Raw genomic sequence first — 26,491 nt, 5'->3', positions numbered from 1 at the left:
CGCTGCTGTCAGCCCAGGGCCACCTCTGTCTCTGCGCCCTCCTGGTAACCCAGACTGGCATTGTGTAAGGAAAAGCACATCCATGCTGCGGCGGTTATTTTTATGCTGTCCTGTACTTGCTGTAAGAACTGGTCCTGCAAAAACATTTTGCTCTTGATTTTGTGCAGCTCACCCAGTTTCAGCGAGGTTTATTTATAGAGAGGAAAAGGACAGATGAAGAGCTCACAGGTCTCTCCAAGATGGAAAAAAATAATAAAAAAAAATAAAAAATAAAAAAAAATTAACTATGCTTCTATTATTTTCATGCTGAATTATTTTAACCGAACTAAATGTTAAAACAATCACAGTAAGGTAGAAAATATTCAGCTTAAAAAACAAGAGCTAAAGCCCATGGCAATAAAAATCTACTGATCACATCTGCAACATTCAGATTTAGATTGCAATTTAGATGACAGCATTTTCTGCCATATGTCAATACATATACATAAGAATATACATGCATATTTATACTTGTATATGTGTACAGAAATATATGTAAGTATGAAAAAAATTAATCATCAGCCATCCACCACCAGAGGGCAGGCAAAGTATATGTAAATCAGTCATCCTAACGTGTTCCCTGCACATGTCAATGAATGAATTTTTCAGTGGCCAGAAAGGTATTGCCAGTGTTTTCTTTGACCATCTCCAATGACTTTATTATCTTGAATCTTGAGCCTTACGACATCCTCATGTTGCACAATGTACTTTCCTTTTTTTATTATCATTATTAAGTAAAAAACTCTCTGCATTTTTCAAGGATGAAAGCTGGGAGCGGTGCACCATGAGGTCACCACAGGGAGCATCGCATGAATGGTGAGAAACTTCCTCAGTGCTAAGGCTGAAAGGGGAGAGGACATTGCCATGTGTGTATCTGGAGAAAGCAATAGGCCAGAGGGAGCTGTACACATCCACTTTTCAGTAAATATAACCTAATATTACTCCTTCACAATCAGCAGATATCCACTGATGCACAGCAAAGGGACTGGTCCCTTTTGGGGTGTATTAAAAATCGATTAAGAGTGTATCACTTGACAGCAGAAAATGAACGAAATTGAGATCCAGCAAGGCTGATGTGAACCATTAAGCAACGTGGGCATTCCCTTCATCCTGAATGCTAGAAACATCTCATTTCATCAATTTACATGTGAGGTTGGTAAGCCAACCTTCTAGATATATACAATTAGCAAAAAGAAGAGCTTCTCTCCCTTTCATAATATAGAAAGGATAAAAATATGGGAGTCTAGTCACCAGAAAGTAAATCCTAAAAAGCTCACTCCTCCAAACAGGGGATGCTTATGGTATGGCATGGAAAGGCAATGACCTTCTAGATGTGATGGACCATGAGCTCTGTTAAGACCATGGACTAAATCCCAATCAGAATCATTCCAGAAATACCAGTTCCCAAGTGGCTTCTCCCAAGGAAATTTGGAAATCATTTTAAGTGACTGATATGTCCTACCTGGGCTGGAAAGCTGGTTATACACACACCACCAAAAAATCCAGTTGGTCCTCTATTTCCTGCCTGTGAAAGGGACTTGTTTCCTTTCCTGCTGAAGCTGTGTCTGTGTTAGTCACTCCTCACCCCTATTGTGCTCACAGTAGAAAGTGGGAGCTCCCCATGGGTGATTCATCTGCCCTATCTTTGATGTCTGCTGGAGAACAAAATGAATCACGATCAAGGACTCCCATTTCACCCCTGTAAGCTGTGCAGTATATCAAGATGAGTGGCTTGCTTGATAGATGCAGACCTTGCAGATGTCTACATTTGATCAGAGCTATCTCTTTTGTCTCTGACATCATTCTGGGGTTACACATTTGTGTAAGGAAAAGGAGACCAGGAGTTTACTCAGCTCTTCAATGCTGCTGCCATGGGTTCTTCTGTATGTGCTTGGCTGGGAACTGGTGATACAAATTTAAGCAAAATTGTATGTGCTTCTAAATTCTCCATATTTCATCATTCCGGTGCACTAAAGCTCTCAGTGGAAATGCAGCCTGTGCAATGGCTTTAAAGATTTTGCTGAGTGCTTCCGACCTCTGAAATCTGGAAGGCAGTGTTCAGCATTGAATTAAATGCTCACTGTTTGGAACAATCTGAGACTGATAATCAGGGTTAAAAAGGCAAAATTTCCTTCAAGTCGTTGTCCTGTGTCTGCTTTCTCTCTCCATTGAAATACCTCCATCATCCCCGCACATTTCCCAATGTACCCCCCACTTCCTTATTCGGTGTGGAGGGGTTGCTAGATGGTGCAGGTGCCTTCCTCCTCCTTTTTTTTTGTTTCAGCAAAAGCACTGTGGAAAGGGACTGCTGTGAAGTACTGTGTCAGCACTGCAAGGAGCATGCCGAGGGACGAAGCCAGGGTTTCAATGTTTTTCCTTCATGCAAAATATCCAAAATACATCATTGAGTGCTGCATTAGATTACTCAAGGAAAGCCAGCATTTGTACAGAAAGCACAGACGTTTTGGAAATAATCCAGAATCCAGCTGTGGGCTATTAAAAAAAAAAAAAAAATCAATACATGATGACGTAGGGATGGATCAAGGGGCTATGGGAAGGATCAAAGGGTTTAAGGAACATGACAAAAATAGAGCATTTCTAAGTCATTTCTTCTATCCCTAGGATTATGATTGCAAACATTTTTTTTTTCTTTTCTTTTTCTTTTTTTATTTTTTTCAGGGTTTGCCTGAAAAAATCAGCACAGAAAGAGCAAAGGACAGGGCAGATCACACTCTTGACCAACTGTAGTGAAACACTTTCCACAAGAGCTGAAAATTACTCGTTTCATGATCAGCTTCAAGACCTTGCAGATATAATGCCAGTAATCCCTTTACTACAGCTTCCCTGCAGAAAGATACCACCTACCCAAAGCAAACAGGGAAAGAAAAGGGACAATAGAAAAGGGAAAACTGATTGTCAACAGTGGTTGGTAGCTTAAAGTCATTTTGGCAAGGTCTGAGTCAACACTGGGGACTAAAAACACCAAGGGAGAGACTGGCTTTCCTCTTTATTTCCCCGCTCAAAAGAAAATGAAAAGAATGAAGAAAAGTGGATGATATTTCAGTTTGAATTGACTGGGGGATCTAAAAGGGAGAGAGATGATCTTTGACAGAGCCAGCAGAGCAAACTGTTCTCCTGCCTGTTGGCACCACCTGATTCATAGCTCCTCGTGTTACTGCAGAGATATGAGAAGTATTTGCAAGAGAAACCACATCAGACTCATCTGGTTTTGCCATTTCAAGATAAACCAGATCTGTCACATGGAGCACAGCTCCCTGAACCTGTTGATAAAGCTTGGGACATTTGAAGTGCCAGCTAGAAGAGGGCCCTGGAGATGGTAGAGGAGCAGGCAAAGCCCAGAGATGCTTGAAAAAGCGTGGGTCGGATGCTGCTGGACGAAGACTGCCATCAGCCATCAGAGCCGGCAAGCCAAGTGCAAGGCAGAAAGTCCATGCCCTTATTTTTGTCTTCTCAAGACCCAGCAACTTTCCTGCAAGCCACACCTCAGAAGTCACTGGGGACGGGTGTGAGTCTGAGGCTCAGTCATCGGAAAGTAAAACCAGAGGATGCTGGAGACACTTTTAGCCCTCTACAATCCAAACATGAATCCTGCTTGCCTCATTCCCCTAAAAATTGTGGGAGTCTCTGAAACTCCTGAGCTATCCTTTTTCTTGCTCACGTTTTCCCTCCCTTTTTCTCTTGTTGTCTCATGGCTTCATGTTCCAGCAGCCTCCGTATCTGGCTGCCATTTCCTCCCCAGCTGTACTTTTTTTTATCTCCTGCAGTCTCTCACTCTGCAGAAGACCCTTTATTGCCAAACCACCTCATCTAAATCCTGCCGTGATACCTGCTCACACTGAGAGTTTCAACAATATCTGTCATTCATGTGGTGTCCAGTGTCCCTCAAACACCACAAACATCCCAAGCACCATTACGTGCATTTCATTTTTTTGTCCAATTCTGGAGCACTGCCTGAATCCCACTGTGCCTTGGGATGGGCAGCCAAACAGCAGTGACAAGATGAGCCAGGAGAATGCCAACCCTGAAAAACAATGATTTGTAGAATGGACACTGCTGACCATTTCCTAAAAATTTACATCTGGCTGGAAGGGCGAGTCTGGAATGTCCCAGGAGAACTGGCCACGCATTTTTCACTCTGGTTTTCAGATTAATTTTGCAGATGCTTTTAGGTTACTGGTAGTAGGGTTAGAGTAGCTAAAGGATATCTCCTTTGCAGTTGTAAGTCTTCAGCTTGCAACAGGAATGTCTTCATGGTCCAAGGTCAGGTTAACCATTACCATAACCTGGGGAAGGTTATGGTTGGTACCAGAGGGCAGTAAGTCACATTCAGAAAGGTGCTCGCCCCCCTGGGCTCTGCTCTGCTGAGGCCACCCCTCGAGTGCTGGGTTCAGCTTTGGGCCCCTCACTCCCAGAAGGACATCGAGGCCCTGGAGCCTCTGCTCACAGGGAACCAGGGCCAGGAGCAGAGGGAACGGCCTCAAGTTGTGCCAGGGGAGGCTCAGGTTGGCAATGAGGAGACATTTCTGCTCAGCAAGAGCGGTCAGGCCTTGGGACGGGTTGCCCAGGGAGGTGGGGGAGTCCCCGTCCCTGGGGGTGTTCAAGGAGAGGTTGGACGTGGTGCTTGGGGACAGGGCTTGGTGGGGACATTGGTGGGAGGGGGTGGTTGGAGCAGGTGATCTTGGAGGGCTTCTCCAACCTTCATGATTCTGTGATTCTGTGAGATGCCAAGAGCAGTGCCTTCCTCAGAAACAACTCAAGACAGAGTCCTGAAAGCTGTAGGCACCATAGAATGAAGCTGAGGACAGGAACCACAGCTACCCTGGTGACCTGCACAGCCCCTGTCCTGCTCCCTACCACTGTCAGCACCAAGGCAAGCCAAAATCCCAGTGTGTAAAGCATCAGCAAGCTCCCAGCGGCAAAATTCCCCAAGGAGCAACAGGAAAAGAAAAAGAGTGAAGAGATCAGAAATCTTGGCCCTCTCTTTCCCCATGCTTTTTTTTTTTTTTTTTTTTAAGAACAGGCTATAATCAGAGCTGAAGGAAATGAAGCAGAAATATCAAACTTTGTTTAGTCTGGGGAAATATCATTTATAATTAGAGATGGGCATCCTGTTGACATGATACAACCTATTTTAAGTGAGAGGTGAGCACGTGGTCAACTGCTAATCTTTTGCAAGTGATTAAAAACTGCCAGTTCATCTCTGAGTGGCTGCTTTCTTTCTTTTTTTTTAAAGTGTCGTTTCTGAAAAGCAACTGGGCTAACGTCATCTTGAGATAATGATGCTTATACTGGCAGTGATGTCTTGGAGCATCTCAGAAGCTGGGAGTTTTGGTTTCTGTTTATGCACTCCATGCCAGTCCCACCAGGCAAGCCCGCTCATCTCTCCCATGGAAGAGTGGGAATCCCAAGGGACATGCAGGTTCTGAGCCTGTGGCAGGACACAGCCCACAGTTGACCTCGTATGACCAGCACTGACTTGTGGACCTTTTTTTTGGAGCAGGGTTTGGCAGCTGCCACATCCTGCTGCCCCAGGGTGAGGCTGGCAGGATTTGTGCACAGCAGGTATCAGCAGAACCCACTGCAGGACTGGCGCTTGCAAGGAGCTTTGGGGACACAATTCTACAAGGTTTTGGGTGTGCTGTCCCTTGTAGTGCCCTTCATTCACAGGACCAGCATGAACACATCTATTCTGCCAGATAACCTGGTCACCCATGTTGTTGGTGGGTTCACTCCCTGGGACAGACATCTTTAGTGGGAGAGAAGTAACCAGAGTAGCATCGTCCCTCAGGTGTCACTGGAACCAGCCACAGGTTGACCCAAGACTTCTGGACCCACACACCAGAGCTAGAGGTCTAGCAACAGCAGGGTCTGTGTGGATAAGTCCTTCTACTTCCATATGAGGTTGAAATTTATTTTTGGAAGACTTACCCTTTCTGTGATAGGTCACTTTCCCATTAGCTAGCCATGATCCACTTGGAAAATACAGCTGGACTCACTTCTCCAAGTAGCAGGTCCACAGGTTGGCTGCCAAGACACCAAATTGGCCACCAGGTTTGCCTGGCATGGTGACAGGAGGTGAAACAATACGTCCTTGTGCCTCGGTGAAGTCTCTCCGTGGGTAATTCCTGGCCAAGTAGGATAGCACAGAGTAAGAGAGGAGTTACAGCTTGGGTGGGAGGCATACATCGATAAACCAATGTCAAGCTCATGCCAAACCAAACAGTACAACCATATTCACTTGGCTTGGTGCCAAAAGATGAAGAAATAGTGGAGAGTTAATTCAGGCACTGCGTGGAGTGGCCAAGGCCATACAGCTTTCAGACCACAGTCCCAAGCTCACTTCTTGGTACTTGCCATGTACTCTCTCTTAAGGGGTCAACATACATTAGACATAAATAGCAACTCTGATGTCAGTCATGACATTGTAGGATGCTCTTGGAACAGCAAAGCTTCTGTCAAAGGCACAGGGACATGTCCATCCTTAAATCTGTTATCCAGCGTAATGTTTCTCAGGGATAAAGCTGAGACAGTTGGGGTTAATTGGAGAAGAGAAGGCTCCTGGAAGAGCTTATTGTGACCTTTCTTATAAAGAGGGGTTTATAAGAAAGATGGAGAAATTTTTTTTTACCAGGGTCTGTAGTGATAGGACAAGGGGCAATGATTTTAAACTAAAATAGAGTAGACTTAGATTAGATATAAGGAAGAAGTTCTTTACTGTGAGGGTGGTGAGGCACTGGAATAGGTTGCCCAGAGGAGCTGTGGATGAGCCATCGCTGAAGTGTTGAAGGTCAGGTTGGATGGGGCTTTGTTCTAGTAAAAAACATCCGTGTCCATGGCAGGGGTGTTGGACACGGCAATCTTTAAGGTCCTTTTCAGCTCAAACCATTCTGTGATTTGATTATTTACCAAGAGGTTGGATTTATTGTTTGCAAAACAGGAGCTTAAGAAGACGACGCTCTATGAACAAGTGACATCCATCTCCATACTGCGGAAGAACTCGAGAGACCATCTCAAGCCTCATCAAAATGGTATTCCGAGGATACCAATAAAGGTTTGGGATCGATGCACACAAGCAGCCTTCTCCATAGGATCTGCTTCTGTTGCTAAGAAAAGTCAATGATTCCTCATTCACTAACTGTTACTTCTAATTGTTAAGTGAATTTGTCCATTAATAAATGAAGTATACAGCTAGGTGTGTACACAGGTAATAGCTATTGCAGTAACAAAATCATTTTTTTCTGTATTATATACTCTTATTACTTCATTTATTATCCTTGTTACATGCTTCTTGCAACAACATGTGCAAGATATATTTACTGCCTTATTTAGTGAACCACATCTTGCACATCTGTAGATGCTTTCATCTAGAGCCTCCCAGTACACTGCAGATCTGAAATAACTCTGACTCACAAGAGCTGGTGGGCTACAGAAGACGATCAGGAACCTGCTGCGGAGAAGCAGAGGCTGGAAGCCGGCATATGTTTAGCAGAATCCCCAAAGCCTCTTGGCACACGGTATAAAAGGACATGGCTTTTATCTGACTTTATAAGTGGATCCAGGGAAGCGGGACAGAATTGATGCTATCCAGGAGAAGAGAGTCAGCACCACATTTTTTATTTTTATTTTTGGGGGGTGGAAATCATTGCAAATTGTGGTCTGAAGTGGGGTAAATGCCCAATGCTGAAGCCAAACATCCCTTCTGAGGGGCTTTGCTCGGCACAAGCCCATCCTTGGCACTCACCCCTGGCACTTCAGGGTGCCTTCCCTGCGCAGGGGAAGAAGCGTGACTAACATCCTCCGGGACTTGTGACATCCTTCCCTGGGGGAGTCGTGTGCCCTGCTCATTGTCTCGGTGCAGAAGGTCAACATTTGTGTCATCACAGCCACACGTGCAGCCCCGCAGGTTAATGTCAGTGATGAGGATGCTCCCCAGGCACTGTGGGGAGCAGGAGTGAGGTTTGCAGTGGTCCCTGGTGCCCTTTGGGGAGTCCCCAATGGGGTGGGGTGGCCCAGGGAAGGCCAGGTCTTGGCTGGGGAAGCTATGCTCATTTTGCTCCTCATGCATTGAGTCTGGAGCTGGCAAAACATTTTTAGAGGTTGGTACTCCTGCAAACTAGTATTTGGAGCCAGTGGATGCCCACCCAGTTATCAGGGCACTTCTAAGCAGGAGAAGACAATGTGGGTAATGCTCAGGTCTCCCACCCATTTATATGAAAGCAATGTTTTGAAGAATAATGACCAAGTAAAAGACATCAGGATCTGTCCCACTGCCCTTTTTTAGAAGGCACTTGTGTTGTTCCTCATTCAAGCGTGAAATTGAATTTATTCTTTCCCCCAAGGGTAAGTTTCGGTCATCCCACAGAGAGACCCCGGAGCTCTTGGGACACCAAACATGCTGTGCTCACCCTACTCCAAAATATCCTCTTCTTACACACCGCATCCTGACTTTCTGGCTTGGATAGCCAGGGTGATGGGTTTGTGCTTTCATGGGGGTGTGTTGTTTGCTGGCTGGGACTATGACCCCAAAAGGGACCTGTCTTGCTTCTGTGTCCCTGTGGGTGTGCATCCCAGCTCAGTCCTCACAATTCACCCCAGCCCCAGGGTATCTAGGGGTCTGTGCTACTCAAAGCTCATGCTCCCATCTGCGGGACAGGCACAGCGAACTTCAGAGGCAGCACGTGTCGCCCAAGTCTGTGCGGAGGGGATTTTTGTGGTATTCACAGACCGTTTCATGTGTCAATGTGAGAGGAGCATAATTACCAGCTGAGAAACTGCAGGAAATAAGCCAAGGTTGAGCGAACGAAATGGAAAATAAAGAGAAGTGCAGAGGACACACACATTTTAAAACTATTACGGAGGTATGCATTCACGTGCTCGTGGGAGCCTGGGAATATATAAGAGCTCATGACTGCGAAGGAATGAATTCAAGGACCGGTCTATGGGGAGTATTTTTTTTTCCTGTGACTTCAAACTTCTCTCCGAGCTCGCAGAGTTTTAGTCAGCTGGCATGCAACAGAGGTACGACTTCCCCAAGGAAACTCTTCCTCGGCTCGCACTGGAAAGGCTGCTGGGAGAGTCTGGGAGGCAGAAGGCTGCAGGCAGAGGCGAAACCACCTCCTCCTCCTCCTCCTCCTCCTCTTCCTCCTCCTCCTCCAGCCACAGAGCAGGTACGTGGAGCAGCGCGTGAAGCCAGCTGGAAAGTTGAGCCGGCTGCCTTTCGGCTGCGGGAGAGACGCGGGCTTCGGTGGCTTAGGGCAGCAGCCTTTAAAAATATCGCAGATGAGGAAGGTACTGTATAAATAAAATGGGCTGTGTTTATGAATAGGCTGAGGAACTGGCTAAACACACTGTGTAAATGGCTCTATCCACACAGCTGTATATTTAATCCATTGGGGACTTGCGCTGCAGAGAGTTAGACCCTTTAAGTTAAGGAGGCACTGCTTAGTTTATAACAATACAGTTGTCATACTCCTGCTTTGTTTTTATTCTCTGTGTTAGCAGCGACGGAAAATGGGGAGATTTTTTTTTCTTTCTTTCTTCATAGGACTTTAGTCTATTTATGGTGTTACTGCATTGTAGCGCTCTGAACCAGGAATGCTGCAGAGATCAGCATCGTGCGCTGATTAAATGCCACTCACCCAGCTCTCCGACACTGCGTCCTAATACAGCCTTGGGCAAATCACACCATCCCGGGGTGACATGAAATGCTGCTTAGCTCGTCTGCTCCTCTTCCTATCGGTGCTGTCATTGGGCTCTCCCTGTTGGAGCACGAGGTGCGGGATGGCAGGGCTGCTTTTCTGCTCTGAAGATCCCGACAGCTTGAATGTCACCTTGGGTGAACGGGGACTTACTGAGAGTAGCTGCTTTGCTGCATCCGGGCTGTTATTACGAGGAATTGATGGTTAGACAATGTTTGGAAATGAAAAAAAGTTCTAGAAAATCCTGGTTTATATAAAAGTCATAGAAAATATTCTGAAGCCAAACTCAGTTGTATTTTTGATTAAAGTACACATATGTTTCCTGTAAATAGAAGCCAAAGTTTTGGCTTTCCTCAACAGTGGAAATTTGATTTATTTATTTATTTATTTTTACTGAGATGTAGTCTGTTCAGATTTAAAATTGTCTTGTTATTCTAAAATGCTGAAATTCTCTGGTTTTAATAACAAAAAAAATATCATTCATCTCTCTTTAAAGCAGATAGTTACAGCTCAGTGACTATATCAGTGCTTGGCCTTTTATTAATACAATGATGAATGAATTCACAGGGGGGTATCAGTACCATGCAAGTCAAATATATCAGAAATAATTTTCCTCACTTTATCTCCTGTTGGACCCTATAAATTCAGTATGTCTTTTTCTCAAATACTGACTCCACTGTCAGTATAAGAAAAATTGCTGAATTAAAAACTGATTTCTCTCTCTCTTTGCTGTGCTTAGATTAAGGCTTGTGAGAAAAAGTTCTGTTTGGGTTCCTGGATTTCAGTTTCTCCAGGAATTTTGTTCCCCAGGGAGAGAATTTCACATTTGAATGCTTTCACCTTCAAGTGCCAGTTCGTTTCACTTTTTGTAGATGGAAGTGTTTGCATTTTCCCACCTTCTGCTGTCCCATTGCCCAACCACTCTCTTCCAAAAATCTCTGGACTGAAGGGTTTCATGCAATTCTCATTCACTCCTGGAGAGAGAAATAAAACTGAAGGTGAATAAAGTGGGGGAACTAGCTAAACGCCATGTGTATTTGCTGTCTGATTGAAGGGTGATGTCCCCCTGAAAATTTTCGGTGGGCAAATGCTGTTGGCTGCCTGACCTGATCGAGGCACACACAGAGAGAGGAAAATGTGGGAGAGAACAAGGGCAAGCAACAGCATCAAAAGCCAGGGGAAAAGGCATGATTTAAGCCTTGCAGGTGATGAAGGAGACTTGATTTGTGGACTTGACACTGGGGAGGCAGGAGGTTGAATGCAGATGGCACCAGCTAGCTGAAGCAGGAGACACTTCTCCTGGAGATGTTGTAGGGTCTCAGGAACTGGAGCTGTGCTTTCTTCTCAAAGGCTGTGGCTGAGGTTGGCATGGGCTATTTATTTTTTAATAGGGGTAATATTTATGTGGCCCCCAGCTCCCAAGTGGGATGAATCACCGGGGAGCTATTCCAGCTGAAGGGAGCAAGATTTGTCCGACTCCTGCCCTTGCAGTTCAGACCCACTTTCTAAGGCGGGAGTTTATTTTGTTTACTTCTCTGGAGAGTTTGATTCATGCGGCTTGACACAGGACTCAACCCAAAAGCAGTGCCTTAGAAAGCAGCAGCGTTATGGATGGACAGACTCCAAAGGGTCTGAGAGTTCAAGACACATAATCGTCAAGACATATTCTTGTTTATCTGAAACCCTTGGGAACCTGCAACAAATTACGGACGGGCTCGTGAGAGCCAAAGACTGGGATTTGCTTTTCCTTCCCACTCCGGGCCATGCTGGGAAGAGGCTTTGGAGGAGAGGAGTGGTCCAAAGAGTCCCCCATCAGATCTCTGTGTTGGAGCCCTAATCCCCATGCCACATTGCCAGCTTTGGCTGATGTTGGGTGAAATCCAGTTGGTGTCTAGAAGCCAAGCAGGCAGCGATTTGCAAGGAGAACACAGGGAAATCAGGAAAGGCCCAATTCCATGGTCACAGGTGCAAAGACATGGGCACCAGTGGGATGGGATAGCCCTTATCATCTTGTGCAGGAGGGCAAAAGAGCTTGATTTTCCAATCTGTTCAATGGAAATAACCCAATCCATCCAATGGAGATGACCTTTGTTCTACAGATGTGACTGCCAAACACATATTGAAAATGGGAAGTCAACCAAAGATATCAGGCTCTGAAACTATTTGTTTTCAGATCTCCTTTAGGAAAGGGGGCAAAGAGATTAAGAACACAGCGGATAATTTACAGAGTGGTTGGTGTGCCTCTAAGGCTGTGGTTTTAATGAAGCAAAGCCCTGGGCAACAGAATCAGTGCATGCCCTTCCCTCCTGCTTTGGCATTTGTTTCAGTCCAGGCTCATCGTCACAGTTCGGCTGGCACAGCTGCTTGGCCACTCAGTAAATCAGCCCAAGAAACAGAGCCAGCTCTTAAAAAAGCACCACAAAGCCCAAAAAATCTGCTACTTTTTCCAGCTTCCCAAAGTGACCTGAATAACCAGGTGTAGGAGAACGGGAGACTGCAGCCATCCAGGACACTCTTTGTTGCTGGCTTATTTGTATTCCATCTCCAAATCCCAATCAAATCAAAATACGCTCTTTCCAAAAGTAAAGAAAGGGATTATTTTTTCTTCAAGACCTCAAATATTTGAGTTTTTTCATTGTAAAAGTGGTTGCATGCTGCTGAGGAGGCAAGGGGTGCTCAGGGGTACCCAGGGCCAGGCCCAGAGGCCCCGGGCCCAGCCTGGAGCCCAGGAGGTGCCCTCTGCCCCTCAGGAAGCACTGCTGGGCTGGGCGGGTGCCGGAGCCCTGGCACAGGCTGCCCAGAGAGGGTCTGGGGGCTCCTCCTTGGGGATCTCCAGCAGCCGCCTGGACATGGGGCTGGGCCCCCTGCTCGGGGTGGCCCTGCTGGAGCAGGGCTGGCACCACAGGGACCCGCAGCTGCCCGACACCACCAGCCACTCCGTGATCCTTTGACAAGGGAATCTGATCAAAAATAGTCCATTGAGAGCCCAGCCAAGAGGAACCTGCCCAGGATGGTGACAATCTCACTGGCAAAGAGTTCTGCTCAGAGCTAAACCTGATTTTTTCCATCCATTGCACCCAATCATGCCCTTTCCCACCCACGCGCTCACCACCACCTCTTCATAGCCTTTACGCCTCTCGTTGCAAAGCAAACAAGATGATAAGAGCCCGGCTCTGGTGTATTATTTCAGCCACAGGAAAAGTGCATTGCAACACTTCAGGTTCCTGCACTTGGGAGGCAGGAATGGGGAAATCTCTGTTAGAGCAGGTATTTTAGAAGCAGGTCTTAATTAGGCAAAGGAAGTGTGGAAACGAGCAATTAGACAGCTGCTCCAGCCCTAGAGGGCAGCACAAAATAATAAATAAAAAAGCGGAGCTCACAGGCAATCTGAAATCATCTTCTGCTCAACAAAAGTGTCCCTTTTACAATGGGAATTTTTACAGGCACAACTGAGCACTGTGTACTTGCTGCCAGAAATCTGGACATGTCCAGATGCTTGGACCTGTCTACCTTTATCAACCTCCCTAATTCCTGCCGTGTGCCAGGGAAACCCCTGAAAAGCCTGAAAATTCAGGTGTGTCGTAGCTGGCTCTGAACCCCTGCCCTGCCATCAGACCGTAGCACACCAAGCAGTGGGGCTGTCACTGAGAAGAGATATGTCTTCCAGGACAGGTTTCAAGATGACGGGCTTCACTTTTAACAGCCGTGATTTTTAAACCTTTAATCCACAAGCCCTTGTTTCCCTAAAGATGCAGAATACGGTTTAGGTGCAGGGGTAGGAGGCTGCAACCCCTCAGGAATGCAACTCGCAGACACAAAACCCTAAAGTAAACACGCCGCCCGCACCGTGCACGCAGCTAAGCAATGGCATCGGCAGCGATAAGTCACTTATTCCCCGGGGCCTGATCCCGACAGCTTCTCTGGCAAAAATCCCCCCGTTTCTCAACGCCTGCGAGGACCTCAGGATGCCGCACAGTAGCTGAGTCTGCTCAGAGCACACAGCGGTGGCTAGGACCCAGCAAGAGCCCGGAGAGGAGTCCAGAGGAAGACGAGCAACTTAATTTAAAGCAGACACTGTCCCAAACAAGGTTATTTCCCTGAAAAATGCCTTCGGTCTGAAGTTATAAGTAAACCTCTTGGTGTCCTGAATGGGTGAACATGAAGCTGAAGAATAATTACCTAGGTACCAGGACTGAATTGCTGTTGGAGAGCTGGATATGCTTTTTAAAGACATGACAAGCAGCATATGGGAATGTGAGAAACCCTTGAAACAAGGTAAATGGGGGATATTTGCTCTTTTTAACCCTGAGGGCTCTAACATGGCAGCAAAGTGTCTTATGTAAAAAAACATCAGACTGCTGGGAGTTCGGTTTGTGTTTCATGTCTTCTCTCATGTTTAACGTCTCTTTGGCACGATTAACATTGCTGTTAATTGCCTGAGCAGTAGCTGAAATTATCTTTGGGGGATATTTAGAAGGTGCTGCTGTTGTTAGCTACAAACAGGCTTAGTGTTGTAAAAGAGATGGAGGCATATGTTGCTCTGCAGTGGGAACTGGACAAATTGTGATTAAATCCTAACTCTTCCCTGCTTTTCAAATCTGTTTTGGGGGAAAATCACTGCCTTTGTCCTCCCATCTGTTAAATGGGTGTGCTGAACCTTTAGCTCTGCACCAGGTGAGGGTGGTGAGCAGCTGAGACCTGCAAAGAGAGCAGAGCCAAGGGGGCACAGCTTTGTGTCACGCTCCATGGGCTGAGGAGGGTCTAAAGGAGAAAATCTGGACAGGAAAACTCCTCAGCTGGACAGCTGAACACTGAAAACCAACTTGGGAAAGGAATCTCTGTGAGCATGGATGTGCTGTTGTACCACGAGGAGCAGCTTAACCTGCTCTGGACTTGGTCCATGTGGTTTCATATTTGGAGGAACACAGCACCAAGTCCTAGAGCTTGGGGGCTCCAGGGTGACAGCCACCTTAGGAACACCTTGAGGGACAGCATCCTAGCTTGCTGTAGCTCTGTCACCAATAACAAGACTTTAAATCAAGTTCTTGTGTTCAAATGCATCCATTTCACAGTTGCTTTTTAAATTTATAGCTTAGGAAGTTTCAAAACATGTTTAGACCCTGGGTTGTGTCAAGGTCATCATTTAGGATGAAAAGGGATGACTTTTAGCAGTATGACAAGAGAAGAGTGCAGACTGCATGGGACGCACACTGTCCAGCAGGGTGGTGTCCTGTTGTGGGTAATATCCATGGAGATTCCATCAGCTTAATTCATTGGACCTAAACAGAAATAATTTCCATCTGAAGGCTCTGAGTAAAGTCTGGTAATTTGCACATCATCGGTATGTCTGTCTTTTCTCAGTTTCAGCAAATCAGTACCCAAACAACAAACATCATTTTCTCCTCTAACCCCCAGGCTACTCCCCTTGCACAGAGTCCTCAGGCACCCAACCTCAGAAACCTGGGCAATGAGAAAGAGAGGGAGAATGTCAGAGACATTATAGATGGTGGTATCATCAATTCCTTCTTCCACCGGGTGATTTTGGAGTATTTTGCAAACAGTAATTTAAAAGGTTGACAATGAGTATCCTTGGTCTTGTTTTAGAGGTGGGGAACAGAGTTCTGATCCTGCTGCAGAACCCCAAAGACAAACTCCAAGTTCTTTCACCTTGGGCTCCCAGATCATTTTCTCTCACTAATCATCTCCCTAAACTAGAAGGAATATACAATCTGAAAATAAAGCATTAATTAAAGGTCTAGACTTCTCCAGTCTCTCTCTTCCTAGTACACACCTCTTTTCTCTGGCGGTGAGGAGGAGGGATGCCTTGCTTCACTCAGAAGTTTATAGAAACGTGCCCAAGTATGACACAGTGCTGTAACCTCATGGGAAAGCAGTGGAGGGTATGAGCAACCCACTCATTAGGTCTTGGTGATCATCTCCTTGGCAGAAATAGTTGTCCTGAGGTGGCAGGGCTGACCTGGCAGAACCCCCAGGAGACTTTATCCCATAGAGAACCCGTTGGCGTTCCTGTTCAGCAGCTGCCAGTGCCGGCGATCAGCTGCATCCCTCAAACAGTGACTAAGCGGAGGGATCTCCACCAGCTGGGCATGATCCCATCTCCTTCCAGCCTCATGATGCTCTGTGGGTGGAAGCCGCTGAGTAACGGTGCATGGACGCCGTCTTTCGGCGCATGGGAGAATGAAATTGGCAAAACACTTGGGCCTCTCTGGATGCAGGTTTGCTCCAAGAAAGCTTTAAGAGCAGGGCTAGAGAAGTACTGCTGCCTGGCTTCCAGCTGGGGGCTGGTGCGTGTCTCACTGGCTCAGGACATCAGCAGGACCAGCTTTGATCTGCCTGCAAGAGGTTGTACAAATACAGAAAAGTTCAGCATTTTTGCAACAAATGGTGGCAGAAAGAGTTGATACCTGGAGCTCACATCAGTGGTGACTACAGCATTGATAAAATCTATTCACTTTAAATGAAACACAGTCCCTGTGCCTATAATTTCTCAATCTGCAAAGCAGAACTGCAACCACTTTGCCAGGGTCTGGGAGTCTGAATTCCTGCCAGATTTCTTTGTTTTTTCTTTGCCATCTTCAGCTACACAGAGCTGTGCTTAACTTGTGCATTATGTTGCTAATTCTTTTCTTTCTGTAAGCATCATATATTAAAAGGTAAATGAGTCTTCAAGATTTTTGGGGCTGAACCTTAATGGCTTATACAAGCTGTTTGCAGCCTGAGACATACAGGTCTCCATCTCTTCCTGAAAAAGTCTTTAATTTCTGAATTAGCTGGTGTGATGTTGAAGTCTCATGCTTGAACTCAGAGACTTTATTAGGGCCCATTGACATCTCAGGGCAGACCCCTCAGAACTCATCGGTGTCCTTCTAGAAATGTGCTGTCAGGAATGCTTTCCCTTAGCCTCATTTCCATTTTTCTCCCATTGCCCTCTTTATTCATTTTACAGTAATTTCTATGCTCTTTTCTGGAGTGCCTTGCAATCAGAGTTAAACTCTGATGAGTCCTTTATTTGATGCAGATTTTGTGTCTGTCTCTCTTTAAGGCATCAGCTTTCAAATGTATTTAAAAGCTTGCCCATACTTGCAATGTGTAAAATGGAAGACTAACATTTGGACAAAAAGGTCTCAGTCCATTATTTATTTAAACTGTTTATATTAACACAACAAATCTGGATGCATGGTGACTAATGAGTGTGTAAAAGCTCTCTGACTGTGCTGGGATAAGAGGTGTGGAAACTGTTGTGGATGGAAATGGAAACTGATCCCAAATCTTGTTTCTGATTGGCATCCCTTCACTTTCATCAAGCCTTGGCCCCCAAAACTCCAGCCCAATTAAAAGCACCTGAGCTGCCTCTCTGGGGAGAGACAGGTGCCTGTAGGAGGTCACTTTGTCTTTCTCCATAGCATCTGTCACTCTGCCCAGCTTGGGCATCTGTATTTCAGTGGGTGACATGGGTATCATCAAGCTGAAATCACATCAGAGCAGTCCTATGAGATTCCTTGGATCTTCCTTTCATGTCCTTGTGTAGATCTCTCTTTTTCCCACTTGGTTCAAAGAGACACAAATGTACATTTGTGGGTCATGCAAGCTGTAGGCTCAAAGATGGGTTAATTTATTGTACTGCATACATGCCTCTCTGTGCTTGGTGATGTTCTGGTGCCAGCTTTCACATGCACACACGAGATGACTGTGGGGTTGTGTCTGACACCTAACATAATTGCTTCTTCCCTGCAGAACCATGAAACTGTACATCGTCTTCCTCCTGGCAGTGGTGAACAGAGGGATCTCTAACTATCGGCCTGCAGAGGGGATGCCCTGTGAAATGGTAAGGATGCCTCCCTGCCCGGCACTGTGGGATCCTGGTGAGGTTGGGACCCCATAGTTAGAGGCACTGCACAAATAATGACGGTTTCTGTGAAGGGCCCTGCTCAAAGACCAGTTGGCAGAGGTGGGCTTTGCTGGGTTAATGGATGCTCTGCAGGCTGTTCTTGTTCTTGTTCCCTTCCTCAATGTGGCGACAGCACATAAAGGGGAAAAAAGGGAAGTGTCATCGTCTCTATTTTGTTCTATGGAGAAGCTGGTTGAAAGAAATGTGACCTGATTTCCCCAAGAATGAACATGGATCCTATGACTGAGACAGAGAAGGAACTTAGACCTCATATCTACTCCTTTATACCAGGCCTAAGTTCTTTGTGCTTTAAATAAAGCTTCTGAGAAACACATCTATAGAAGCTTTTGTAATAATGGCGAGTCTGACCTCTGCCCTGACACAGCATTGCTGCCAGGGGTGTTGCACCTGACTTCTACTGGAGCTAAAAAAAGGTGACAAAGCCTCTGGCTCCTGTACAAAATTTGCTTCTTGAATTTTTGCAAGCACCTGGTACAATATTATAAATGTTATTCATAGCTGGACTTGCTCCTTTCCCTGTTCAAGTACTGCTGACAGTAACAGGCCATTTAAAAATACTTATCTTCCTTTTTTTTTTTTTTTTTTTTTTTTTTTTTTTTTTTTTTTTAATGTTGATGCTGTTTAGCACAAATCCTTGAGAATTTCCAAAATAGGGAAAAAAAAATAATTTGTGAGCTGTACACATCTCCCTTATGGGACTCATTCCATTCCTGCCCACCCTGCTGTATTGCTGCACTTCCTGAATTCCAGAGAAATTAAGACCTAGTATATATAAAAAGATCTTGGGAAGGTGACTGGATAGCTCAATTCGTTGGCTGTTAAGGGGAGACTGATGAAACCACTGTAAACATGACGACTTGGGTCCAATGTATCATAGTCACATGAATGCCGGGCGAGACATGCAATAATCCGAGCAGATTTCACCCCGTCCCATTTCTTGATGGGTCACAGATCAGGCTGATTGCAGAGAAGTAAACACATGCTTGTTTCCACCACTCCACTGTAAACTGCTTCCAGCAGGCCCACTGCGCAGGCCAAAAACCCCAGGCTGTACGCAATGAGGCTGGGATAAATTCGGCCCCAACTGAAAACACGCTGCAGCTGGGGGCTGGGATGCTCATCTGGTATAAATTAACAGCTCAGCATCACTAAAGTCAGTGGGGTTTTGCTAGTCCTCATTCGCTGAGTGTTTGGTCCAATGGAGGGAGGAGGGTGTAAATCCAAACACATTTCCACGCAGCTTAAAGAGGCTGCTGGGTTAGCTGATGGGTCCACTGGGACTCCTACTTAGTTCACAGGACGATTTTTCATCACAGCCTCACTGTTTTACACGTTACTTTCCCTCTGGTGACACCTTTAAAATAACAAAGGCTCAGAAATGGAAACTTTCATCCCAGGTCTCCTGAAAGAGGCATGGGTGAGAAACCTGTACCCTTTGTCATTGGCATCCTTGTTGGTGAACCACTCTTGTAGAAGAGGTTTTATGGGGTAAAATGTCCCTACTGGGCTCTGACACCAAAGTGAGCTGCACCAATTAAACAAGTCATTACCTATTTACTGAGCCAAAGCAACTGCTGGCCAACTATTTGCAAGACATGAAGCCACATGCAAGCGAAAGGTTTTCAGAAAATTGTACAACCTTGTGTCAAGGTTGTGAAAGAACATACACATAGTGCTTATCCTGGGTCAGTCCATTCGAAATACCTGGGGAAATTGCTCAGACTTTGTTGCTCAGCCAAGCTTCCACCTGGGCAGCTTTTCTAGAGAACAGACACAGACACCTTGCAAGCACAAGCTCTCCCCAGGTATCTCCAGCCCAAATTCTTTGGTTCATAAAACTGCTGATATGGGAGCAAAAGGGCTTGGATCCAGCTGCTTTGTTAGCAGAGCTTTAGGTAAGGTGGGTGACAACTTCCACCCAGTGATGAGCTGGGAAGAACCAGAGGCAGAATTCAGATGATGCTCAACTTCTGAGTTGTTGGGTTATATTTCCACCAGCACCTGAATGGAGCCAGACACTGTATGACCAAATGCTCTTGCCAATGGCCTTTAATCAAACCGGTGACAGCACCGACTGAGCTGATGAGGTGGGAACATGAGACCAGCAAAAGCTTCGTTTCCAGCCTCAGGCTGCCAGCCCATTGAGCTGTGGGGGGAGAAGGAGAGATGCACAGGCAAACAAATGCTGTTTGCTCAGTCCCACTGAGAAGTGCTTTATCTTTCCTTCCTGGTGCTGATGAGATCAAAATTCATGCAGTTTGAGCCTGGAGGGAGAAAAGATGGTGCAGAACAGACTCGATAAGAAAGTCAGCGATTATCAAAATAGTCAGTGAAAAGGAATGAAAATCATAAAAAAAAAAAAAAAGGGGGGGGGGGGGAAATGTTGTAGGAACAAATGGCAGACAGTGGGAGATATGGATTTTGTCAGACCCTTTTATCGCTGGGAGGGTTCGGTGCAAGCAGACTGAAGGCCCAATCCTGCAAGATACGTGGTGGATTGGGACTGACCTCTCTTTCATGGACTTTGATGGAAATGGGCCAACTGGTGCTGATGGGCGTTGGACCAGGCTTCAGTGCAGGGTGCTCAGAGGGAGCAGAGGGTGCTCAGTGCTTGTTGAGATGTGGCTCGAGGTGTGGGAAGAGATCTGGCATCTGCCTTGGGCTGCAGAGGCTGCTTCTTTTTCACTCTGGATGTGTGCATCTTTTTGGCTTCTCCCTCTCCCACAAATGGAACAAGAAGACCATTCCTGATCTGTTCTATGGGGCTCTGGGCTTAGCCCAGCTCTGTATGTGTTTTAGCTCAAAATGAGCAATTTGACACTGGTTTTGCAGGCAAGAAATAATGGCTGGAAGAAGTCAGAATATTCCCTCCTCTCCTTTTCTAATTTGTTTATTTTTGGGAGATCTGAAAGAGCTGGTTAGAAAAAAAAAAAAAAAAAAAAAAAAAAAAAAAAAGAAAAGAAAAAAAAAAAAGAAAAAAGAGTGGGTTCAACTTTTAATAAACCATTATTTCAGATCTTTGGAGCAGCTTGGGTATATCTAGAGTTTAGATGAGCACTAATATTTTTCTGTCACATTTTTATGTGACTCACATGATGCAAAAGAGAGAGTTACAAAATGCTGACTATTGCCCCACTTCTCACAAACAGACCTGCCACTTCATTCACCTAGAAGTTCACATGAAGCAGATGGTTTATAATGTATATATTTTATTTTAATGTTTCTGTAATGTCTGAAAAGCTAATACAAAACTTTGCATCATGGAATCTGGATTCCGCTTCTTTGCAAAAGTTAAGATTCAGCCAAATTTTTCTCTCTTTTCTTTCTGATCTTTCTACAAACAGTACATGACCCGGTCACCCATATACATTCATAACAAGAGTTTCCTTTCAGTAAATTAAATGCTGCCTAAACCTTTCACATTCCTCTTCTTCCTGCTGCTGTAAGTTCTTCCTAACAACAAAATACAGCTTGACATTTATGCAAGGATGATTATCTTCATGTTTCCAGTGTTCCTTATGAACACACACTCCAAATTTTGCTTTGGACACAGACTCAGTCCAAGCTGCAATTGAACAGACATGCATCGAGGAGACGAATTTGATAAATAGATGGGTTTTTCTTCACTCTAGTGCTTAGAAGTGAACAGAAAAAGTGTGACCCTCACTTCACATCACAGCCTTTTTCCCTTCAAAAGCTGGCTTTACATGATATGTCTTCCCTGTTGCACTGGGAATGTCTTGTATGGATGGCTTATGGGGATGGAGCATATGGATGGAGCATAAAGCATGTGTGAGAAGATAGGAAATGTTGCATTGGGAAAAGGATAAATATAGATGGTAAAAACAGGAAGAGTTTAGAGGTTTGCATCAGAAGTTTTTGAGTAGTTGAATGACGCATTTGTTTGAGGATGCATTGCTTACCTATGCCATGGCTAAAGAAAGGCACAATCAAATACCTGAGCGGTATGACTAACAAGGAGAGATCCCACAGTTTGTACCATAGGATCCTTATCTTTCCGTGTCCTTGGTTTTGAAACTATGCTGCTAACAGAGAGGAGCTTTTCAAAGCACTTATTACTATTGCAAGTGGAGTTTGCAGAAACTAATCGAGTGATTTAGGATGAAGCTGAGAAAAGCAAATATCAGGAAAAAAAGAGTGTTTGATTGCAATGGAAAGAGGGGAAACTCCTTCACATGGGACTATTAAAATAAGCCTGGGAGAAAGGTATAAAAAGGAGAATGTATAGTAGGTATCTCTTGCAGGTAGCAGATACAACTCTACTGGTCTTTAAAATGAAATGCGTGCTAACTGTTATAGCTGTGGAGAAGCATTAGGAGGACTGTGTTTGCTGTCTGAATGCTCAAAAAAATAATAATGTGATCAGTGTTTCAGGAGAAGGATCTAATTGACTGTTGAATGCTATTTTCTTTACATTTCATGCAAATATATTTTTCCTTTGTTAGGTGATGACCCCTTTTCTCTCTTTCTTTTTCTGGCAGACAAACTTGCAGGCATTTTGCCACAACAAAGACCTTCGCCAAATCCCTCATGAGTTCCACTCAAACGTAAACAAAATCGATCTGTCTGGAAATCTGATACAAAGGATCCCTGAAATGCCATTACCATTCTATACTTCTCTCCAGTGCCTGGATTTAAGCTCTAACCAGATAAGCTTCATCGCGCCTGGAGTCTTTGCACACATGACAAGTTTGCTGGAAATAAACTTAGCCAACAACCACTTATACGAGCTCGCTCAGAATGGGACAGAGGGGATCGGACTTTTACCCAAGGTGGAAATACTGGACTTGTCTCACAACAGCCTCTACAACGGGATGGCTGAGTATTTCATAAAGCAAGCTCCAGCACTGCGGTATCTTTCCCTGGCAGACAACAGTATTATAATGATATCGCACAAAATGTTTCAGGGTTCTCCAGGTCTTGTGGAGATAGACCTTCAGAGCAATATCATCATGGAAATAGAGGAAGGTGCTTTTGAGTCTCTAGTGAATCTTTCCAAACTCAATCTCTCCATGAATTCAATTACTTGCATCTCTGATTTCAACCTCAGGCAGTTGGAGATACTTGACCTTAGCAGAAATAGCATCGAGTCCTTCCACACCACAGAGTCGGATGATGAGTATAGCTTAAGAATTTTGGATCTGAGTGAAAACAAACTACTTCGCTTCCCTGTCTTCCCCCTGGTGAACAAGCTGGTAACTCTGAATTTATCAAAGAATTTAATTCAGCTCAGTACTGAATCCTCTCATAATAAAATGGACTATATGGAGAATGACTGGCTAGATGCTTTTCTTCTTCTTGATCAGAAGCAAAGTAGAAACAAAAGTTCTCTTAATTTATCCCAACTTGTGTATTTAGACTTAAGCTATAACGAAATCAAATCAATCCCGAATGAATTCTTTGAATCAATGTTGTCCCTCCACACCCTTAATCTCAGTAAAAACTGTCTTCAGTCTTTTGCAGTAACTTATGACAGTGCATTGATCTCCCTAACTGTCCTTGACTTGAGCTACAACTCTTTGCAGAACCTTCTCCTGGACTCTGTCATGCTGTCGAATTTGAGGGAGCTCTACATTCAAAACAACCATCTTCAGACCCTGCAATTTGATATCTTCTCAAGCCTTCCTAGCCTCAGACTGCTTAATCTACAGAGCAACAACATCAGTCTTTGCAGCATGTACTCAGGATTAGCTAAGCAGAGACTTGCTGGGGAGGAGAGTGGTTGTGTGTCATTCGTTGATTCTCCTGCTCTTCAGTACTTGTACCTCGCTGACAACATGCTGAGCATCCTGCCAGCGTACACTTTCTACAAGACTTCTCTGATTGCCTTGGATATCTCCATGAACCCAGGCCTGAAAATTGAAGTTAAAGCACTATCAGGACTGGAACGGTCTCTTGAATATTTACATTTACATGGCAATAGCCTGATAGAATTAAATATTGACTTGCCTTGTTTCAGTCACCTGAAACACTTAAACCTCTCAGAAAATCAGCTGAATTGGCTGCCTAGGTGGGGTAGCGACTCTCCACTGGAAGTTCTGGACCTACGGAACAATAGGTTTAGTTCATTACAGAACAGCAATATTTTAGCATTAGAAAATTCTCTTAAAAACTTGTATCTCACTGGTAACCCACTCAATTGCTGTGGAAATATCTGGCTCTCATCGATGATCCAGAACAAAAACGTCCACATCCCCAATGCAGAGCACTTAATGTGCCAGCACACTCAGAACTTCGGGTACCAGGAAGAAATGCACATTGGGAACATTAGACCAGAAGACTGTGAAAAAGAGGATCTAAAGAAAATCAACTTCCTTATTATATTAACGTTTGTGCTGGTTTTGTCCGTGATCATCATTGGAGTGGGTTCATTTTTTTGCTTCCGCAGGCAGAACTTCAGCCATCAGTTTAAAGCATAGCACGCAGATTGCCTTGAAAACCGAATAAATCAGGTGCTACACTGTCGGTGTGTAGAAATGAAGGGTTAAATTCTCCTCTTTGATTTTTAACTGTGGATTTTAAGACAGTTTCAAAGCGCCCCTGAACTATACCACTATAGAGTTCTGGGTTGCAGGGACTAAAAGGAGAATTTGCCATGTTTTGTACTTGCTTTATTCACAAGCTGATCTGCCTAAAAAGTTTATAGAGTGGTAGAAGAGGCCCCCTGTAAAGCCCTGTTGTAGTGAGGGAGGTGAAATTTAAGATACTTTGTTGATGTCATCTTCATAAAAAGGCTTCATGTAAATTGAGTGATGTAACTGAATCACTTTTTTATGACGACATCAGCTTAGTAGAAAAGTGCTGCACCTCCATGAGATATGTCAGCTTGCACTGAGATTTATTTCTTTCCTATCAGGTTAGAAATAACACCTCCAAAATGTTGAACTGAAATCATAAAATCTGGCACCAGGGCAGGCTAAAACATGATCTTGCACTGTTTGAAACTGTTTGAAAATCTCCCTGGAGTTCCAAAGCAATGAGAATTCAGCTAAGTGAGCAAATCGCATTTCATGTCTGATGTGCTCATGGTGATCATTTAGAAAAACCATGGCTGACCATGGGAACCACAGACCTTAGTGGTAGCAAACTCTGTGGACATCTTCCTTTGCTTGTAGTATGTTGCTGCAGCCATTGGGGCAAGACATGGGGGGAAGATGAGATTAATTATACTAGTCTTGGCACTTAACACCCACCATGGGTGTAACAGAAATCTCAGGTGTGAAGCAGCTGCACTAAACGTTACCCAGACCTGCTCAGAAGGTCACAGGTCCACAGTTCAACTCAAAGAGGAGAAATTTGCCCCTCACGTGCAATACATATTTAACTGGGTTTAATGTGAAGAAATTCATCTCTGGGGTGAGCGCTTTCTAAAAGAAGTCTTAGAGAATGAATTTCAACCAGCTAACATTGGACTGAAATGTTTATATTTCTTAGGAAAACTGTTGGGAATTCACTGCATACAGATACATTTCAATGCAAAAAGATAACATATCTATTTTTAAAGTTCACAGGAGGTTAGGCAGGCAAAACACATTTTAAAGATGCAAGCATGAAGCAAGATACAGGGAACCGAGTCCTGGGCCATTATTCAGATCAGAGGTCCACTATCTCTCCCTAAAAAGAGATTATGACATAGAGGACTGGTTGCAAGAACAAGTCTGTAGATCCTCTTTCTGTGATGGGTTTGACACAACTGACCCACTGAGTCACTAAAAGCAGGCACTGACATATGTTATGTCCCGTATCTGATAGCAGATTCACCCTTTTGTAGTGAAGAGATGCTCACCAACAGTGGGAGCCTGACCTACTGACAGCATCCAGTGGCTTTGAAAGGAGCTGTGTCAGGTTTTCCGATAATGCCAGGAACTGTACATTTAGGCACATAAGAGAAATAGAAGTCAAACCCAAACCTGTCCAGGTAAATAACTCAAATTGCTGCTCCACTTCTGTTTCTTCCAGCTAGTGAATGTCAAAATTAACACACTACAAAAAAAGATGTATAATTCTATTTTTCAAGCAGATATGTAAGAAACTGGCTGGTAGATTTTGTTGTGGGATTTTGTACAATAAAAACACCTTTGGATTTTGTAAAATACACAGGGATGTGAATATATTAAAGCACCAGCTTGGAATACTCCACAGATGAAAGCAATGTCTTCCATTTTTTTTCTACGTTGTTCAGACTCCACCTTAGGTCTATAATGTCTTGTCCCAAAGCAGGGACAGCTGGCATGTACTTTGGAGGGCAACCAGTCAACATCAAGATCTACTGAAGAGGTAGGCAAGTGGTGTTGAAATAACTCATTTACTTGACCAGTCAGCAGCACCAGGACCTGGTCTAACATTTTAATATGAATCAGAGAATAAAAAACATATGAATCAGACAATCACAGGCTGGCTGAGGTTGGAAGGGGCTTGTAGAGCTCATCTGGTCCAACCCCCTTGCTCAAGCAGGGCCAGAGCGGGTTGCCCAGGACAATGTTCAGACGATGAAAAGTCAATGGAAGCCAACGCTGTGCCTTGGATCAAGCTCCGTCTCTTCTAGGAGAAAGTTTGCACAAGCAGCTATCTTGGGGCTTAGTTGGAAGCCAGATGCTGAAGTCTGCAAGCTTTTCCTTTGGTATGAAAGCAAGCTTCGCTGTATGCCCAGACATGGGCTAATTGAGCCATACTCCAAATTCATGCCTTTTGTGTCAAGCACAGAAAGATTATACCTCCTTCTGAGAGCCAGTATTAGCTTGGCTGCCATGACTAGAATTAGTTAATAACCTGACGACAGAGC

General features: G+C 44.7%; 1 protein-coding gene across 3 annotated transcripts; it reads left to right on the top strand.

Moving 5' to 3' along the window:
- Positions 1-8,715: 8,715 nt before the first annotated feature.
- Positions 8,716-25,857, top strand: LRRC32 (leucine rich repeat containing 32). Of its 3 annotated transcripts, none has more exons than XM_084529410.1 (3): positions 8,716-9,227; positions 17,514-17,604; positions 22,191-25,857. In XM_084529410.1, the coding sequence occupies exons 2-3, from the start codon at positions 17,518-17,520 to the stop codon at positions 24,126-24,128; spliced, it is 2,025 nt and encodes a 674-aa protein (XP_084385536.1). In that variant the 5' UTR covers positions 8,716-9,227; positions 17,514-17,517; the 3' UTR covers positions 24,129-25,857. The 3 variants fall into 3 exon arrangements, with proteins under 3 accessions (XP_084385536.1, XP_084385537.1, XP_084385535.1); XM_084529411.1 differs by having other exon boundaries at positions 9,221-9,348; XM_084529409.1 differs by lacking the exon at positions 8,716-9,227 and adding an exon at positions 12,272-14,033.
- Positions 25,858-26,491: the final 634 nt, after the last annotated feature.

This window comes from Aythya ferina (genome assembly GCF_964211825.1).
Source record: "Aythya ferina genome assembly, chromosome: 1".
Lineage (NCBI taxonomy): Eukaryota > Metazoa > Chordata > Aves > Anseriformes > Anatidae > Aythya > Aythya ferina.
Note: the sequence above shows the minus strand (reverse complement) of the source record. Positions and strands in the feature narration are given on the sequence as shown.